This window comes from Lacerta agilis, chromosome Z, assembly GCF_009819535.1.
Source record: "Lacerta agilis isolate rLacAgi1 chromosome Z, rLacAgi1.pri, whole genome shotgun sequence".
NCBI lineage: Eukaryota > Metazoa > Chordata > Lepidosauria > Squamata > Lacertidae > Lacerta > Lacerta agilis.
Genome location: NC_046331.1, coordinates 14,244,360 through 14,264,374, shown reverse-complemented (window position 1 = coordinate 14,264,374; position 20,015 = coordinate 14,244,360). Strand labels below are relative to the sequence as shown.

Genomic DNA, 20,015 nt, shown 5'->3' with positions numbered 1-20,015 from the left:
GCAGGCCTGGCTTGTTCCAGATTGAACAACAAATTGCACTGTTAGTCACAGAAGAATAAACACTTAGTTCGTTCTTCCTGGGAAGGAGGACAGCATCCGCCTGAAATGAAATGCAAAAATTCTGCCCACAACCCTCCCGCCCCCTATAGTTAATCAGCTGGCTAAGCGTTAAATGGCTGGGCATGGGTGTTCCATTCTATTCCTTTCTCAGTTTCCTTCCAGGGAATGGTTTGGCGGGTGGAAGGTGAACTTGTATGGGGGCAGGAGAGCTCTTAGATTTGGAGCTTTCGTGCTTCACTCATGCTTGGCATATGATTGGTATGGGTTGGGCCCAGGCTTACCTGAAAGATTGTACCTCCTTCTACAAACCCGCTCAATTTGCTAAGATCCTCGGGTGAGCACCTTCTCTTGGTCCCATCAGAAGGATGGTTTATGGTGACACAAGAGAAAAGAGAGAGACTTTTCTGTGGCGGCTCCCATATTGTGGGATTTTGTTGGACTGGCTCCCTCTTTGCTTTCCTTCTGCCTGCAGGCTAAGACCTTCCTGTTGAGACCGGCCTTTGGAAACTAAGGTGCAGGTGATGCTGATCACTGGGCTGCTGTTGGGGCAAACTGGATTTGAAAGGCTGGCTCTAAATGCGTTCGCGTGTATTTTAACTACTGTTATTAACTAGTTTCTTTTTATTACTTTGCATTATATAAGCTTGTTTTTTAAATATTGGATGCTGCCTTGAATCTTGTCTCAAGAGAAAGGCAAGATATTACTACTACTACTACTACTACTACTACTAATAATAATAATAATAATAATAATAATAATAAACAATAATTATTAACTTCATTGTTACACTGTGGAACTCCCTCCCACAGGAGGCAGTGATGGCCACCAACTTCAATGGCTTTAACAGATGATTCAACAAATTCATGCAGGAGGAGAGGGCTATTGATGGCTGCTAGCCACGATGGCTATGCTCTGGCTCTGACCATGGAGGCAGAGCATAGCCATTGTGGCTACTAGCCATCAATAACCCTCTCCTCCTCCAGTTGCTGAAAATGGCAAGAGGGGATGGTGCACTTGCACTCGGGTCCCATTTGCGGGTTTCCAGCAGGCATGTGGGTGGCCACTGTGAGAACAGGATGCTGGACTAGGTGGGATCATCTTAATGTTCTTCGGTTAGTTGGTTAGAGCGTGGTGCTGATAATGCCAAGGTTTCAGATTCGATCCCCATATAGGACAGCAGCATATTCCTGCATTGCAGCGGGTTGGCCCTCGGGGTCTCTTCCAACTCTACAGTTCTATGATTCTAAGGCATCTTCCTGTGTTCCTGATTTCGTGCTACCCCCTCTGCAAACTCCCACAAAGGCGGCCACCCTCCCCACTTCTCTTTTGTTCCAACAGCCCTCAAATGCATCCCCACCCCATTTCTGATTCCTGCTGTGTCATGGACAGCAATGAGGGAAAGAAGATGCTGCTTTGTCATATTTCCTGATCAGTTTCATCTTAGCGCTCCCCCCTTCCCTTGCTGCTCAGTTTGATACTTGACAGATTCGGGTGGCCCTGTTGCATAATGCTTCCCTAATCTCACCCCCTCCCCACTTCTCCGCCCCCATCTGCTGTTTCGCTCTCTGCCCCCCCCTTCCTGTTCCTTGTTTATTCCCATTTTATCTTGGCACGTGGGAAGGAGATGGCTCCTGCACAGCTTGTTTTGGGGAAGGGAGGATTAATTCCCCATCAGAACAGGCTGTAAAGGTGGGGAATTCAACTAGTGTTAAACTAAACAGCATCCAGCATGGGAGTAGCCAGGATTTTTGTTGGGGGGGGGGGACAGGTCTTTTGTTGAGGGGGCAAAACCTCAGTTTGCTATGTATTTTTACCCATGGTATCCAGAGAGGGAGTAATTTTGTTTCTTGCAACTGAAAAAGGGAGTGTGTGGGAAAGAATCTGACATTCTCATATAGATAATGCATTAAATTAAATCAAGTAGAAAAGAGCTTTCTCTTGGGCCGTCTGTCACAATGACCTTGTGAGGTAGGCTGATAGTGTGACCTGTTTTAGGAGATTGTGAACTGAAGGAGGACTCTGGTGGTGCAGTGCTCTGTAGATGCAATGTAGAGCATAGCTGCAGTTTCAGTATTGCATCTGAATGGTTGAACCAAAATGGGAAACCATTGTTTGAAGTGGGTTTGTTAACCACAATGAGTAGCACAACCATGCCAACTTTACACCAGTATCTCAGGCAGACTTGGGAGACCTGTGGCCATCTAGATGTTGCTGGACTACTCCTCTCATCCTTGTCTTTTGGACATGTCAAGTGCTAAAAACCACCCCAGAATTTGTCTTATTAAACATCTTCCAAGACAATAATGTCCACTTACACCACAAAGAACTCATAACCCATATACTCTCAGCAGCCAGAAACATCATAACCAGACACTGGAGAGACCTGTCAGGAGTAAGCATGGACCAATGGTACCAAGTAGTATGGGAAACAGCCCTACTAGAAAAGTTAACCAGCAACCTAAAACTAGCACGGGGACAAACAGGAGAAGATACCTTCACCCCGGTATGGTTCCCCTTCATCACACACACAGCCCGACAAGACAATGAAAAAAATCTACCGACAGCATACAAATCAATATGGCTAACCTGATCAAAAACTCCCACCCACCCCACTCACACAGGAAACCAAAAGATCACCACAGCCAACCACAAATGAACAACCACACCCTACGCCAATCCCGACCTCTCTCACCACCAAAGAAGCACAAGCGAACAACAGAGAACCTACACAAACAACACTGACACCAAACCCTACATATATTAAGTAAAATAGAAACATTGTCACCCCACCTCACCCATCTCCCCATCCCACCCACCTCTTTCTCCCTCCTCTCCCTAATGTCTCAATAACCAAAACTGATTTGTAAAAATGTCACATGGAAAAAAATATGAGAGAGACATTGCGCACACCTTTGTAAATCAAGAAAATCCTTAATAAAAATTAATTAAAAAAAAGAAAAAGAATGATCAACACTGTGGAGAACCATGTAAGCCATCTTAACATCCATGGAGAAAAAGAAGGGATATACAGTGGTGCCCCGCTAGACGAAAAATAATTTGTTCTGCAAGTATTTTCGTCTAGCGGGTTTTCTGTCTAGCGAAGCGGCAATGCAAACCGTGGTTTTTGCTAAACGAAAAAAAAAATTGTCTTGCAAGGCAGCCCCATAGACAAATTCGTCTTGCGGGACAGCCTTCTGCTAGACGAATGCCTTCGTTTAGAGAGGCATTCATCTAGCGAGGCATTCGTCTAGCGGGGCACCACTGTACATGCAAGAAAGGAACAAATAAATAAGTAAGCAAGCTCCCTGCCAGAAGAAAAGTAGCAGAGCAAGACAGCAAGGTTCTAGCTAGCGCTTTTTCTATTTGTGGGGAGATGCCTTTTCTAAATGTTAATCAGCATGGATAAATATTTGAAAATGATATTTCTCCCCACCTACCATCTGTGGTGGTGTGGTCCATTCTGTCAATATTAGGACTGTACCACCTCCTGGATCAGATGTGCTGAAAACAATAATTTATTATTATTATTTTGTGATGTAATATTTCAATTCAATAAACTATATATATTCAAAAAAGGAGGTGGGGGAGAAAATGACCAAAATTCATAGATTCAGCTGGGTGAAACAGCTCTGAGTCTGCAGAGCAGGTTGATGATTAGGTGTTGGTGTAGGTCAGGGGTGAGCAACCTTTTTCAGCTGTGGGCCAGTCCACCGTCCATCACAGACCATGTGGTGGGCCGGGCTATATTTTGGGGAAAAATATGAATGAATTCCTATGCCCCATAAATAACCCAGAGATGCATTTTAAATAAAAGCACACATTCTGCTCATGTAATAACACCAGGCAGGCCCCACAAATAACCCAGAGATGCATTTTAATTAAAAGGACACATTCTGCTCATGTGAAAACACGCTGATTCCCAGACCGTCCGCAGGCCGGATTTAGAAGGCAGTTGGGCCGCATCTGGCCCATGGGCCTTAGGTTGCCTACCGCTGGTGTAGGTGGTGCTGGCCTCTCTTTGTTTGCTGAAAATCTGGCTAAATGCTCTTAGAGGTGGAAGATGATGTAGTTTTGCTGTGGAGATAATTTCAGGGAATAGATTGAAGTGGAGAGCAGGGTCTGAAACCAGGTCACCCTCACCTCATCCCTGGGATTCCAAACCTCCTGTAATCATGTAGGGAGGATCAGCCGCCTTCTTTGGCCAGTCAGAGGAGAGGTGTGCCAGCCAGTCTCTCCCCCCCCCCCTGCAAGTGGGCTTATATGGAGAAGAGCTACCTATTTAAAAAACAAACAAACCCTCAACCTTCTAATGGCATGCTTTGATCAAGCCAGCCTACCCATAAGCCTCATGCGTGCATAGGAAAGGTAATCCAGAATCCCACAGTGACAGCTGCAGCATCCATCAAGGTCCCTTTTCCTGTAAATATTATTATAACTCCTGCTGCTGTGTTACCTAAGTCAGAAATAACAGCCGGGGGAACAGGGTGCTGGTTAGTAAATATTTGGCCATTTGTTCCTGTTGCTCCCACCACAGACTCAAGGGAATAAGATGGATTTCCTCTGTGTTTTGCCTCCCTTTGGATGTGGGAAACCACAGGAGGGAACTGTGCTCTGATCCTGCTTATGGGTTTCCCATTGGACTATCTGGTTAGCCCCTGTGAGATCTGGATGCTGGACTAGATGGGCCATTGGCTGCAGCACAGTGGAATGAAGGTGGTGCAAAATGAGACCACATTGCTGGATCAGGCCAGCTTGGCCAGCTGGAACACGGGAGGCAGTGATGGCCACCAACCTAGCTAGATGGCTTTGAAAGATCAGATTTATGATCAGCTTTGAAAGATCAGATTTATGGAAGAGAGGGATATCCATGGCTGTTAGCCACAATGACTCAACTCTTCCTCCATAGTTGGAGGCAGCAATATTTTTGAACACCACTTGCTGGAAGCCACAGGAGGGGAGGGCTGCTGTGCTTGGGTCCTGTTTGCAGGCTTCTCACTGGGGCATCTAGTTGGCTACTGTGAGAACAGGAGGCTGGTGTGATTGATACACACCCACACTCACACCCACACCCACACCCTCCTTTACACAAATAGTTTGTTGCATTGTGGCAGTGGCCCAAGTTGAGTATAAATCTTTTTACTTGTCAGGTTGGTAACATTTGAACAACAAGTATTATTTCCAAACTCCTCCAGACAGCATCTGCATGAAGTCCCCACAGTGTGCTGTCAAGTATCCCATATTGGCCGGGATTCCCCCGTTTTTAATCGCGTTTCCCGCTGCTGTCCTGGATGATTCAAAAACCCGTATATTCCCGGGTTGTGTGAGAATGAAAGTGGATGGGGTGCTTTGGGGCAGCGTTCCGAGAAACGTGCTTGTTTTGCTCCCCTCCGTCCGGGCGCCTTGCAGGCCTGCCGAGCAACGCGCTGCCTGCCCCCCCCCCCCCGTGGGGCGTGGTGCGCTGGCCGGGCCCGTGGGCGTTCCCGCCCGGCAGAGCCGGCCCTTTGTCTGGGCGGAGGCGTTGAAATAGAGGCGGGAGGGCGGGCCCACGGACGGGGCTGGCCCGGCGGAGCGACCTCAGCCAGGTAGAGCGAGCTTGGGAGCCTCATGCGCACTGCTGTCGGGCGGGAGTGAGAGAGGTGAGGCTCCATTCCGTGCGTCCTGCCGCTTTCGCGCCGAGGCGCGCCTTCTGCATGGCTACGCCCGGGAGGGATCCCTGGTGCTAGAAGGAAGGGCGGCGCGGAGTGCTGTGCACACCGCAAGCCCCCCAATCCCGCTCTGCACCTGAGACGGACAGCGATCCGGGGCTCTCGCCGCTCCAGGGCATTTCTATTAACTGCCGACGGCATAAGCACTGCTGTGGGGTTTCTATTCCCCCCACTTCCTCCCTGCAGAAGGAGAGTTGGCTTGGTGCTTCTGCTTCTACCTCCTGTTCACCGCCTCCTAGCAGGGAGCTGGAGCTGCCCCTGGACCCCATGGTGCAGGGGGTGTGGAGGAGACTTGCTCCAGGAGGCTATGGGGGAGATTCCCCTCAGGCCGACTCCGTAACCAGACTCCCTGTCTTCTCTACATAAAGGTTCCCCCACCCCCCGGCCACGCTCCTCTCCCTCCTCCCTCCACCCCACTATTTCAAAGGGGGAGGTGGGGGCGGGGGAGGATTCAAACTTGGACGAACGTTGGCAGCGCCTCTCGGCTTAGGAGAGGGCAGGCGTGGGAGAATCAATGAGGGCAAGAGAGGGGCGCTGCCAGATAGTGTGCCACTAACAACAGCAGCGGGGGGGGGGAGGAGCCCGCGCGACCCTTCCTGCCAGATAGGCGGCTTCGCCCCGCCCCTCCTCTTTCGTCACTCCGGCCAGGCTCTGCCCACTTTTGCTTCTGGCTCCGCCCACCACTGCCATGTGACTGTTATAGGTGGTCCCTTATTTTCATATCTGAAAGTTGACAGCTATGCCCCACACCATTCACCTTCACAGTCAATATAGAACTAAAAGAAACAACCAACCAGCTCCCAACTGTCAACTGCCAATTCTCAACTGCCAATTGCCAACTACCAAGTCTCAACTGCCAATTGCCTACTGCCACATCCTTTCCCCAATACCATCTGTTATTTGTGAAATACATTCCCAATGAAATTACATTACAAATACTAACATCAAGTAGGTGCGGGCCCATTGTCATGATCCCGCTTCAGGGGTCTTCTTATCTTCTCCCCTACATTGGGGGTAAGGCTAAGGGAGGGACTTGATTAAGACCAAGCTAGTCAACTCATGGCAGAAGCAAGAAATGAACTCATTCCTGACTTTAGCTCAGTCTTTTGATTTGTTATGCTGCCTTCACTCTCAGGGTTTCTTAACTGATCCAGCAGGCTCTTCTCTTCTAATGTGTTTATGTTACGCAAGGGAGACATTTTCATTCCCCAGTATGTCCTGGACGTTGTGTTATTGCATGCCATGGAGTGTGGGGAAGGAGAAAAGTGTCCCCTCTGGTGGCCGCCATTCCCCGCTCCCTAGGAATGCCCTCAAGCCACACATTAGCCAAGGGCATTCTGGGAAAGGAAAATGGTTGCCAAGTGCAGCTGGTAAAATAAACTCTGGAAAGGTATAACCTGAGATTTCCTGGGAGCTGGATCCCATGGGTAGCAGCACCCAGTGCCAGTCTTACTCAGAGTAGACCCACCGAAGGCATTGGCTCATTAATTTCAGTGAGTATACTCTTGTCCCTTGCTTTCTCCCTTGCTTAAGGCTGTATCATCAGAGCCACCTTGAACAGAATCTGTAGCGCCTTGTCAATACTGTGGGGCACCTTGGTGATATGCTTCAAGCTGTTTCCCCCTTCCTTTTCTTCCTTGCGCAGGTACAAAGGCTTCATCAAGGACTGCCCCAGTGGGCAGCTGGACGCTGCTGGGTTCCAAAAGATCTACAAGCAGTTCTTCCCCTTTGGGGACCCGACCAAGTTTGCCACATTCGTCTTCAATGTCTTTGACGAGAACAAAGTAAGTCCACTGCGTTCCTCTGTGATTCGCTCCCCCCCCCACTTCCTTATCCTTCCTTATCCTCCCCTCTGAAGCATTAATGGAGCTTGCCAGTTAGAAAGCATGTACACACACACACACACACACACACACACACACACACACACACACAGTTGCCAGGTGTCACCTGAAGTCTTCAGATTGGCCTGGCTGCCTCCAGGTGGCAGGCAGAAGGCTTGAATCTCCAGGTGGGCGAGAGGGCCTTTAATTATAATATACAAAATTATTAAGAGGACTGTGCATGCAAGCTACAGCCTGGCTGCACATTACAGTGTAGATGTTTGACAGGGTCTGCCCTCCTCTGCTTCCCTGTCCCAATTAATCTCCATGTCTAGGAGGGCCCACCCTCATGACATCACTGCCCCCTGTGACAGCACCTTCGTTTCAGATTTGGGCCCTGAAATCTCATGGTCTGGGATGCTCCTGACCTGATAAACCCTGGGCCAATGTCCCACCTCCAAATCATAACAATTTCCAGCACAGCTGGTCTAAGAAGGGAGGAAAATCCATCCCTTTGCTCCATGGTGGCTGAAAATTGTTGCCTGCTCAAGTCCCTAGGGGTGAATTTATTTATTTACCCATTTATTGGTCTGTTGTTATTAGAGAGGAAATGAGATTAAGTAAAACTCCCTCTTTAAAGCAAGACCGGATCTCCCCTTGTTGAACTTCCACCCGCAGGTAAAGTCTATTTTCTTCCAACAGACCTCTGGGAACTGACTGTTTAAGGAAAGGGCTTTCAGATAGTGCTGTGCTGTTTTTATTATCTGTATTTTACTAGATTTGTTTTTATGTGTTTTTAATTCTATTAATTTAATTTAATTCTATTAATTACTTTTTCACGATTATCTTTTTAATGTTTTTAGCCTTCTGTATTTTATCTTAGTTTGTCTTAATTTCTGTAAGCTGCCTTGAGTCCTGGTCTGTGGAAAGTAGCAGGAATGACACAATATCCGGTTAAACATTTCCAGCTGGATTAAACTCACCCCCACCATCTCGAAACCAGCAGAGCTGCAGTAAAGCTAAATGCCAATCAGGCACCTGCTCTTTTCTAAGTTGTTCCCCACAACCACTTTCCTCCTCTGGCATTTTAATGCTCCCCTTTTCCTTTCCAAAAGGGAACTGAGAGAATTTTATCCCACTGAGGAACGTCCCTCCTGCCTTGAGCAAAGGCTGTGACTCCTGTAAGCATCTTTGCAGAACTGTGGATTATTTTACTTTTTAGGTGGGGAGGGAACTGTGAATCAGTTTATATGTATTCCACTTTTCCATTTTTCATATTCAAAGTGACTCATAGCAACATACAGAATAAAATACAACATTTCAAGATAAGAACCTAAGAATGAGCCTAAGAAACTAAGAGCCTTCTGAATCAGGCCAATGGCCCACCTAGTCCAGCATCTTGTTCTCACAGTAGCCAATTAGATGCCCCAGTGGGAAACCCAAAAGCAGGACCTGAGCACAAGGGCACTCTCCCCTCCTGTAGATTCCAGCAACTGATATTTACAAGTGTATACTGTTTGAGTGGATTATTTGGTGAGGCTGATTTGATGAAGGGTGGGCTAGAAATATATTGAATAATTTAATTTAAGGAAAGTACCTATGAAAACTGAAGAGAGCAGGTCCCATCTTAGAAAAGGTATTCCTCCATTAGGCTGCATCTACACTATACATTTATAACATCCACCCCCAAGAACCTTTCAAACCGTAGTTTGTTAAGAGTGCTGAGAATTGTGGGCTTCCAAGGAGATGAATGGTGGTTTGGCTGTCTCTCTGTTAGCTCGCCACTAACACAATATAATTATGTGGTGATTGATGATAGTCAGATAGATAGTCCAACTATTAAATCATTCTGGAGATAAGGGTGATTGGGGAGTACCTTGAATGTTTCGATCAAGGCTGTTTTATGCTGTCTGCACCTGGGGGCTTGGACGGGAGCTAGAAAGAGCTGGCAAGCTAAGGAGTGACATTGTGCTGAAACGCCATGTAAACACCCTCCATGGGTAGAAATATTCGCACCCTCTCTTAAACTTTTCTGGGACAGGAAAAACTGCAAACTAGAGAGGAAGAATGCTCTGCTGGTAAAAATCTACAGTCCAGAAACTTGGAATAATGAATTTCTGTCATTAAGAAGAACAGAAGGAAAATGGGTAGTTAAAATAATAATAATAATAATAATAATAATAATAATAATAATAATAATAATAACAACAACAACAACAACAACAAATTTTTTATTATTTATATCTTACCCATCTGGCTAAGACAGAGTGAAAAGCCTGATTTATGGCTGACAATAAATCTTAAATGGACAAGGGAATTCTTGGTGTGAAGTGTCTTTCCCCTTTTTCTGCTTTTTGTCATTAAGGAAACTGAAAGTTAATTGGCCAGTACTACACTATTCTTCTGAGATAAGAGCTATTGAAGCTGTGACCTTTAGGAAATATTAAGGTAGACTGAGCTGTTAATAACACCCAACACATCAAAAGCAACCAGTATGGCAAAAGTACCTTTGGATCTACAAGTGACTTGGTATTGGAGAATGATGGAGAAATGCATAGAAAAGAGTGGGATGAATGAATATCGGGAAGATGTGTCAACACCAGGGTCGTAGCAGGGGGGGCATGCCGCCCCGGGCAGCGCCCTGGGGTGGGGGTGACACTTAGGGTGGGGGACCCCGCCCCCCATGATCGGCAGTGCCGAAAGCATCGCTCGGCGTGCGGTGGCTAGCTTGATTGCTGGCTTAGCCAACCGCCGACGCCTGCCTTCCTCTTTTATTATTATTAAAGGGCTTTACTCCCCGCTGCCGGGGCAGCCAGCGAGGAGGAGGGGTGTCACGTTTGTCACAAGGGTGACACCCCATCCTCGCTGGCCCGCCCCACGCCTCGCGCCTGTGGGCGGCTCTGCCCAGCAGCGGGGAGAAAAGCCCTTTTTGAAAAAAGAATAGGCAAGGCAAGCAAGCTGCTTGCCTTCGCTTCGCTTTTTTTTAAAGGGCTTTTCTCGCCGCTGCCGGGGTGGCCATCGAGGAGGAGGGTGACACCCCCCATCCTCGCTGGCCCCCCTTGCCCCTGCGGGTGGCTCCGCCCACAAGCGGGGAGAAAAGCCCTTTTAAAAAAAGAAAAGCCAAGGCAAGCAGGTTGCTTGCCTTTGCTTTGCTTTTTTTTAAAGGGCTTTTCCCCCACTGCCAGGGCGGAGCCGCAGTGACGTTGCGGCGTGATGTCACAACGTGACGCCACGATGCCCTGCCCCCAGGAAGAACAAATCAGGAAGAATGCTCCCTGTTGTATAACCTTGCAAACAAATTGTTATGAATGCTCATTAAAGGCCATATATCATCTAAGAAGAAGAAGTGTTTACTGCTTCTGATCAGGGAGGCAGAGCACAGCCATGGTGGTTAGTAGCCATCTAAAGCCTCCTCCTCCAATGGACCAACTAGTCCACCATCTTGTTCTCACAGCCGCCAGCCAGATGCCTCAGTGGGAAGCCAAAAAGTAGGATCTGAGCATAAGGGCACTCTCCCCTCCTGCAGTTTCCAGCAATTGGCATTCAGAAGCATTAGTGCCCCAGCTGTGGCAGTGGAGCATACAAAACAGATCACAATTTAAACAAAATGTCTGTAAGGCAAACAAACATCACAAAACAAAATCAAAAATTCTTTCCAGTAGCACCTTAGAGACCAACTGAGTTTGTTCCTGGTATGAGCTTTCGTGTGCATGCACACTTCTTCAGATACTTCTGCATGCACACGAAAGCTCATACCAGGAACAAACTCAGTTGGTCTCTAAGGTGCTACTGGAAAGAATTTTTGATTTTGTTTTGACTATGGCAGACCAACACGGCTACCCACCTGTAACTGAAACATCACAAACATCTCACATCTCACGACTGAAATTATGCCTGACAATAAAATATAAAACATCCACATAGCAGCAAAAATACCCCCCCACTAGGCATGGAGTGGGGCAAGGCAGGTGGGAAAGCTTGCCCTTGATAGTTCCAGCAGAATCTCCTTTGTAGCAATGCTCAACTATGCTGTATTTCCAGGTGCTTGAGGAATTTTGATTTCTGTGTCTCCCAAAGTGAACTGGCATGGATTTTGCAGCACCTGGACTCAGATGTGTGGATTGAAATATCATCCAGAATATTACACACAGAGCTCTCGGCTCAACAAATTTAATAATAATAATAATAATAATAATAATAATAATAATAATATTTATTTGTACCCCACCTATCTGGGCGGCTTCCAACAAATATTAAAATACATTAAAACATGTGAAAATTCTGTGCGTGCAGTTCGGAATAAAATGCATTTACAAATGTGTATGTAGAATTTAAACTCCACTTAGGAAAATCTTGTTTGGGGATAAAACGCTTCCTGAAATATGTATTTAAATAAGAATTTTCATGCATATTTTTTCAAAACAAGCACAGATTAAATTGGATACAGGACAGGATAGATTTTTGAAAGAGCGTGTGAGGAATTAACATGGAGCAGAAATAGATTGAGGCTTCTATCCCTTGCTGCAATGCAAGAGAGTGCATGGTGCCCTTTCCTACTGTGAGATTCCACCCTCTTCCCCAGTCATCACAAACTACCTTGTTTGGGAAGCAGCCTTATAAGTGTCAGGGCTATTGTTCCATCAAACTCAATAACATCTGCACTGACTGGCAGCAGCTCTCCAGGGTTTCAGACAGGGAGCTTCTCTCCACCTTACCTGGAGATGCCCCGCTGCCCTGGGCCATCCTAGGTGGCTTACCAAATCACTTTTCTGTTGTTCTCAGGATGGAAGGATTGAGTTTTCCGAGTTTATCCAAGCCTTGTCGGTCACTTCCCGGGGGACGTTGGATGAGAAACTGCGGTGTAAGTGGTCAACTGGATTTGAAAATAAAAACTGGTCCTATCAGCATTCAACACTCTAAATTAGGGCTCAGCTCCCACAACCCATCCCCAAGCAAAACTGACCTTTGCAATGTGAGCTAAGGCTTCCTTTTTGGCATGTGGCACCCTCAGGATATTGCCCCTTTCCTCTTGCGCTCAGATAGCAGCTTATGAAAGTCTTCTGCTAGGACTGTACATAGCACCTATATGCGCATGCACGTGCGCATGCACACACACACACCATCTAGGCTTCCAGATGATGCTTAGATGAGGGTGGGGCTAACATTTAATTAGGGCTTTTAAGCCGCAGGTCAGCATAGCTCTCCCTAACCTTCTACTTGTGGTTTCAGGGGCGTTTAAGCTGTATGATCTTGACAACGATGGCTACATCACTAGGAATGAGATGCTGGACATCGTTGATGCCATTTACCAGATGGTGGTGAGTGTTTGAAAGAGCAGGATGCAATATGAGTAAGACTCCAGCTGTTATTTATAGAAAGAGGAACTAGGTGGAGGGAAGGGCAAATGCTAGGCTCCACCCTGGAGGAGCAAAATTTGGTCACCTGGGTAATTCACAAACCATTTCCAGGCAACCAGTCAAGGATGCTTCTGTAAATGGGGGAAGGTGGGAGTTTATGTTGGTTTCTCCTCCCCCCCCCCCCAGGCTGCTACAAATTATACTCCTTGGGGTGAATAAAACCTCTAAAGACTTTTGTAGTCTTAGGCCAAATTCACACCATACCTTTAAAGCACTATGATACCAACTTAAATGGTCAAAAGTTCTCCCCTAAAATTCTGGGCGCTGGAGTTTGTTATGAGTATTTTAACAAGCAGTCCATATTCATAGGGAAATCTGGGACTTAATTGTAGCTCTATGAGAGGAATAAGCAGGTCCTCTAAGAACTTTCAGCACCCTTAACAAACTACAGGTTTCCAGAATTCTTTGGGAGAAGCTTGTTTATTTATTTATTTTATTTCAGGCCAGGAGGCAGAGACTGAACCCCCCTTTTCTTTTCTTTTCTTTTCTTCAGGGGAACACTGTGGAGCTCCCTGAAGAGGAAAACACCCCAGAGAAGCGGGTGGACCGGATTTTTGCCATGATGGATAAAGTAAGATGCATCCAGACATTGTCTCACCTTGAGGCAACCATCCAGAAATTGCCAGGCCCATTTCCCCTGCCACCCTCCCACACCAGAGATCACAACCAATGTCCCCCATGTCCTGCTTCAATGAATTTGAGGGTGCCTTTTGAGGGTCCAGAAGGCAGGCTGTCTCCTCCACCCTGTCATCGGGCTTATTCCCACATGTAGCAAACTCTCCCTGTGGGCAGAAACGGATTCGGAGCTCTGCACGGGCAGTCTCTGCAGGAGGGGGAAGAATTGTAGCTGAGTGGCGCAGAGGGAACTCAGGCCCAGGGGCAAAATGTGGCCCTCTGCAGTTCTTTATCTGGCCCTTGGGGCTCTCCTCAGACCACTGTCCTTATCTGCTTCACTTCAGAACTTCCTGAAGTGTTTTTGCTTGGCAGGGATGTAGCCTTGAACTCTGATCATGCCTCTTGTTTCCGTGCATGTTGGGTAGCAGGGGCGTAGCAAGGGGGGGTGAGGGGGGCAGGCCGCCCCGGGTTCCATAATGGAGGGGTGACAAATTATCAAGGCACATTTTTTTTTGAATTTTTTTTTAATGCCTGCTCCAAAGATCTTATCTTACTATACTAGGGATTATATAGCTATATATGAAATTTCATGCATATCAGTTAATATCTTGACCCTCCTCCACCAAAATAGCTGTTCACTTGGCTGTTTTCCTACCGGTATGTCATGAAGGCTGAAATTTCAGTTCAGAGAACACTTACTGTTCCCAACCCTACCCCTGTGGGAAATCCATCTAATTAGACTTTAATTTGATTTTGAAATGTTTTTAGGAGGTAATTTAATTATTGTTTGATTTTATACCGATGTTATGAATCTTATGTTAGCCACCCTGAGCCCAACTTCGGCCGGGGAGGGCGGGATACTTGTTATTATTCCTTTGTAAGAAAATATGAAATAACGTAAAACCATTTTGGGGGGGGGATCAATGGGGGACAAGAAATTTTCCACACCGGGTACCACCTGACCTTCCCATGCCTGGGGGGGGGGGTTGACAAAAAAAATTGCCCCCAGGTACCAATTTACCTTGCTACACCCCTGTTGGGTAGAGAGAGGTATGTGGGTGCAATCCTCTGACTTTGGTTGTTCAAATGTACAAGACAACACCTGTTGTTCCACCCTCTTTTGCACGTGGCCCCACCTATCATGGTCCCCAGAAGATTTCCCAGAAGATTTCTGGTCCCCAGAAGATTTCCCACGAGGGATTGAGGCCTTTGGCTCTAAAGGGATACATGCAGAACACCTGTTTCAAATGCAGAAGGCCCCATCATCTCCAGTTAAGACTGGGAAAGACTCCCTGCCTGTTGATCCTGGAGAGCTGCTGCCAGTCAGGGTCAACAGTACTGGGCTAGGTAGGCCCAGATGGCTTGACTCCATACACAAATACAGTATTTTGGGTTGAGGATTGAACCTGACAGCAAGCAAAGCCACAGCTTATGTTCAATCTCCAGCATCTCTAGGTAGAAAATGTGAGGCTGGGGAGACCTGAGCTTGAATCCTCCCTCAGCCATAATGGGCCAGTCACACACACACACACACACACACACACACACCCCTACCTCACAGAGTTGTTGTGATTATCCTCTCTGACTCCTCACTGTTTTCTGTTGTCCTAGAATTCAGATGGAAAACTCACCCTGCAGGAGTTCCAGGAGGGATCCAAGGCTGACCCTTCCATTGTTCAGGCGCTCTCCCTCTATGACGGACTCGTATAGCTTGCAGTCTTACGCTTTGGTAAGTGGGTGCATTTTTTTTTAAAAAAAAAGGTAGAGGGGGGCTGTGGGGATGGGGGGTTGCTTTGGGAACATCTGGATGCTGTGCCCCCCTCCCTGATTTATGGGGAATACATCCTCGGCTTTCTTTAAGAGGGGGTTCAGAAATGGGCAGCCCAAATGATTAAGGGGATGAAGCAACTCCATTGTGAAGAAAGGTTGCAGCACTTGGGACTTTTTAGATTAGATAAAAGGTGAGGAAGACGTGACATAATAGAAGTTTATAAAATTATGCAGGGCATGGAGAAAGGGGATACAAAAAAGTTTTTCTCCCTCTTGCATAACACTATAAATCATTGACATCCCAAAAAGCTGAACGTTGGAAGATTCAGGACAGATTTTTAAAAGTCCTTCTCCATGAAGTGCATAATTAAATTTTGGACCTCCCACAGGAGGCAGTAAAGGCCACCAACTTGTGTGGCTTTAAAAGAGGAGGGGACAAATTAATTCCACAATGGCCAATGCCCTGCCTCCATGGGTGGAGGCAGTAATGCTTCCTCTGACTACCGGTTGCTAGAAACTTCAGGAGGGGAGAGCGCTCTTGCGCTCACATCCTGCCCGAGGGTTTCCCAGAGGCATATTGTTGGCCATTATGAGAACAGGTTGCTGGACTAGATGGGCCATTGGCCTAATCCAGCAGGCTGCTCTTAGGGTTCTTGAGTTTAATAAAATCCCCATTTTATTTGATGAACAGGTAGAATATGGGGATAGCATTGCTCAACCCATTGTCTAATCTGCAAGATTTCCATTCTGTGAATAATTTACTGATTAGGGGAATGTCAAAATATATTATCATTATCATAATTAAATGTGTATACCACCCTTCATCTGAAAATCACAAGGCGGTTCACAACAGTTTTGGAGAAAAGCATAGAAGGAAACTCTGCCTTTTATGGCCATGGGGGTTACACACGCTCACAAATTTACCCTGGGTAAACGTTTGCAAATCTGCAAAATGTGCTGATGTTTCTCGGTATCTAAATGAAATTTGCTAGAGAGGCACATCTGCAGACAAAGGGCAGGGAGGGACTGAGATGTGCTTCACCTGAGTTTCCATGCCTGGAAGTTTTAAGAAAAAAATTGGCAATCTGGAAGGTGCACAGAGTGGGGTGACCAAAGGGAGCAAGGATCTGGAAACCAAGCCTCATGAGGAATACTTGGGAGTTGGACATGTTTAGCTTGGTGAAGAGAAGACTGAGATGTGAGGTGATAGCCATCTTCAAATAGCTTAAGGGCTGTTACATGGAAAATGGAGCAAGCTAGTTTTCTGCTGCTCCGGAGGAAAGGACCTGAAACAATTAAGTATGCTCAACCCATTGTCTAATTTGCAAGATTTCCATTCTGTGAATAATTTACTGATTATTGGCTTTTCAAAATATATTGGGTTTTATCCAGCTAGCTTCCTCATGAGCAGACCCATTGTAATTAATAAACCTAAGCAAGACATGTTCATTAATATCAGTGGGTCTCCTTTGAGTTGGATATGCAATGAGAGAACACATTTATCAACCTCAATGCAAGTGCTGGGAGTTTGGAAATCTGTCACAGGAGTGTTTTCTGCTTGTGAGGTCAAATAATTGGCAAGCTTTTGATGTCCATATTGCAAGTTGGTTGTGTCAGTAGAGTCAGCAAACACCACCAAGGATCCACAGTACATTTGGAGAGACCAACTTATTGCTTTCCAAATCTGCTTTGGAACTAATAAAACCTAAAACAGACAGCCTATTGTCTTTGTCCATGGAGTTTTCTTGGCAGATATACTGGAGTGGCTTGCCAGTTCCTTCTCCAGGTGGATCACATTTAGTCTAAACTCTCCGCTATGACCTGTCCATCTTGGGTGGCCCTGCATGGCATAGCTCATAGCTTCCCTGAGTTATTCAAGCCCCTTCACCACGACAAGGTAGTGATCCATGAAGGAGGAATTAAAGAACCTTTTAATGAGGGTGAAAGAGGAGAGTGCAAAATATGGTCTGAAGCTCAACATAAAAAAAACTAAGATCATGGCCACTGGTCCCATCACCTCCTGGCAAATAGAAGGGGAAGAAATGGAGACAGTGAGAGATTTTACTTTCTTGGGCTCCATGATCACTGCAGATGGTGACAGCAGTCACAAAATTAAAAGACGCCTGCATCTTGGGAGGAAAGCAATGACAAACCTAGACAGCATCTTAAAAAGCAGAGACATCACCTTGCCGACAAAGGTCCGTATAGTTAAAGCTATGGTTTTCCCAGTAGTAATGTATGGAAGTGAGAGCTGGACCATAAAGAAGACTGATCGCTGACGAATTGATGCTTTTGAATTATGGTGCTGGAGGAGACTCTTGAGAGTCCCATGGACTGCAAAAAGATCAAACTTATCCATCCTTAAAGAAATCAGCCCTGAGTGCTCCCTGGAAGGACAGATCCTGAAGTTGAGGCTCCAGTATTTTGGCCACCTCATGAGAAGAGAAGACTCCCTGGAAAAGACCCTGATGTTGGGAAAGATGGAGGGCACAAGGAGAAGGGGATGACAGAGGATGAGATGGTTGGACAGTGTTCTTGAAGTGACTGGCATGAGTTTCGCGGGAGGCAGTGGAGGATAGGGGTGCCTGGCGTGCTCTGGTCCATGGGGTCACGAAGAGTCGGACACGACTGAACGACTGAACAACAACAACAAAACAGACAGCCATTAGAGTGATAATAGAGGGGTTCCTAGAGTGGTTTAACAAATCAGTCCCTCTTTGCAGGAAACTATGGAAATTGTACAGGTAGCTCTGTGAGGAGAATAGTAAGTTTTCACAAGAACTCTCAACACCCTTAATGAACTACAGTTCCCTGAATTCTTTGGGAGAAGCCATGGCTGCCTAAAGTGATACTGTGCTTTAAATGTATAGTGTGAATGTTGCCTTAGTCTGTAAGCATAGGAATTTCCATCAAGTCAGAATGCTTATAACTACCAATTTTGTCCCCCTTTTAACTGCTTTTCTGCTCCCTTTTTCCAGACACACCTGAAGGAACCCCCTTCCAGTGCCATCAAACACCCACCTCAGACCAGACTCTCTCGCCTGACGTATGCCAGCCCCTCATCGCGCTAAAAACGTGGGAGAGGGGTGTGCTTGGAGCGTGACGTCAACCCAACCACTTTGTGCTCAAAAACCAGCTCGTCATCTCCATTTGCCAGCGTCTGCATTTAACAACTATTTAAAGAAAAGAAAAAAAGAAAAGCGGGGGCGGAGGAGAAGAAACCAATGATGAAGAGGATGATGAAAAGATAAGCGCCATTTCCTTGGGGCCATGAAGAATACTCTCACATGTTAATATTCTGTTTTGTTTGTTTCGAACGGATTAAGAACGAGCACCATTTTTAAATATCTCTTACGGGTGGGGGTGGGGAGAATCATGCAGACTGGAGATTTAGGGTCCCATTAAGACGTCTTGTGTCAGGGCGCCACTGGACTGGACCAGAACTGTCAAGAGTGGATGGCTTAATCGCAGCTAAGCTTTTGCTTTTAAAATCCTGGGAGTGTCGCACGTGTGTGTGTGTGTTGGGGGGTGGGTGGGTTAAAAATCCATTTGAAATTGATGTCCATCCTCATTTGGGTTTGTGGTTCAAATTGCAATGCTACACACACACACACACACACACATTATTATTATGATTATTTGGGGTGTGACATTGTTATTGTATGCTCTCATTTGTGTGTGTGTGTGCGTGACGGAAAAGTGAGACGCTTTTTCTTCTTTTGAATGACCTATGAACAATCGGTAGCTATTTATTTGCCGTTTTGTGTGTGTCAAAGCTGCTGTATAATTTTTTTGTCTCGTGTCTCAGAAAAAGAACAAAAAAAAACTCATGCTGCAGGGGTGTTGTCCCTCACAGAAGAAATCTAAGCCAAAAAGAAGAAAGAAAGAAAGAAAGAAAGAAAGAAAGAAAGAAAGAAAGAAAGAAAGAAAAGAAAGAAAGATCCCCACAACTTATATATATATGTCTGCTGTGCTGCCTGGCTGGGGTAGAAGGGGGTCAATGTGCCCTCTGATTATGTTGTCTTTTGTCCATCTATCCATCGCCCTACCCCAAAAGGCCCAAAATCTCTTACTCTTGGCAGGCCTTGCACCTGGGACTTGCGATGTCTGCAGCACCCCCTCTGAATGCTGTCTCCCCACCTCTTTTGTATTTCTTTATTTTCTGCCCCCCCCCCGCATTCATTTTGCCATTTTGCCTACATTGTAAAAGAGGAATGATGAAACAATCCAGTACCCCAAGTTTTTTTTTCTCTCTCTCTGCATGAAACTAAAGAAGTGTTAATGTGGCCAATCTTGTTGGAGCTTTAAAAAACTGACAACAAAAACACAGTTCTTTCTGAAAGGAAGTAATAATAATAATAATGATGGTGATAATAGTACCTCTGTTTTTGTTTGTTTGTGGGTTTTTGGATTCTTACTTGTCGTTGGGAGCATCCGATCTTTCTCTAACTCTCTTCTGTTTTAAGGCTAATATCACCACTGGGGAATTTTAGCTAGTTCCTCTCAATACTTTTATGAGTTTCCTCAGAATTCTTTGGAAGTTTTGTCTAAGGGGGGGAAACCTCTAAAAATTAGCCGCAACCTCACTTTGGGCAGAACCCTGTAATGACATGGTGGCGAATGG

General features: G+C 46.2%; 1 protein-coding gene across 1 annotated transcript in view; it reads left to right on the top strand.

Annotated features, from left to right (window-relative positions):
- NCS1 (neuronal calcium sensor 1) overlaps window positions 1-19,215 on the top strand; it is a 61,483-nt gene extending 42,268 nt beyond the window's left edge. Inside the window, exons 4-9 of the mRNA XM_033137335.1 lie at window positions 7,412-7,550; window positions 12,372-12,450; window positions 12,819-12,907; window positions 13,500-13,577; window positions 15,233-15,350; window positions 18,370-19,215. Coding sequence (XP_032993226.1) covers window positions 7,412-7,550; window positions 12,372-12,450; window positions 12,819-12,907; window positions 13,500-13,577; window positions 15,233-15,331 — 484 coding nt within the window. The 3' untranslated portion in view covers window positions 15,332-15,350; window positions 18,370-19,215. The remainder of the gene's footprint in view (window positions 1-7,411; window positions 7,551-12,371; window positions 12,451-12,818; window positions 12,908-13,499; window positions 13,578-15,232; window positions 15,351-18,369) is intronic.
- The last annotated feature ends 800 nt before the right edge of the window (window positions 19,216-20,015 follow it).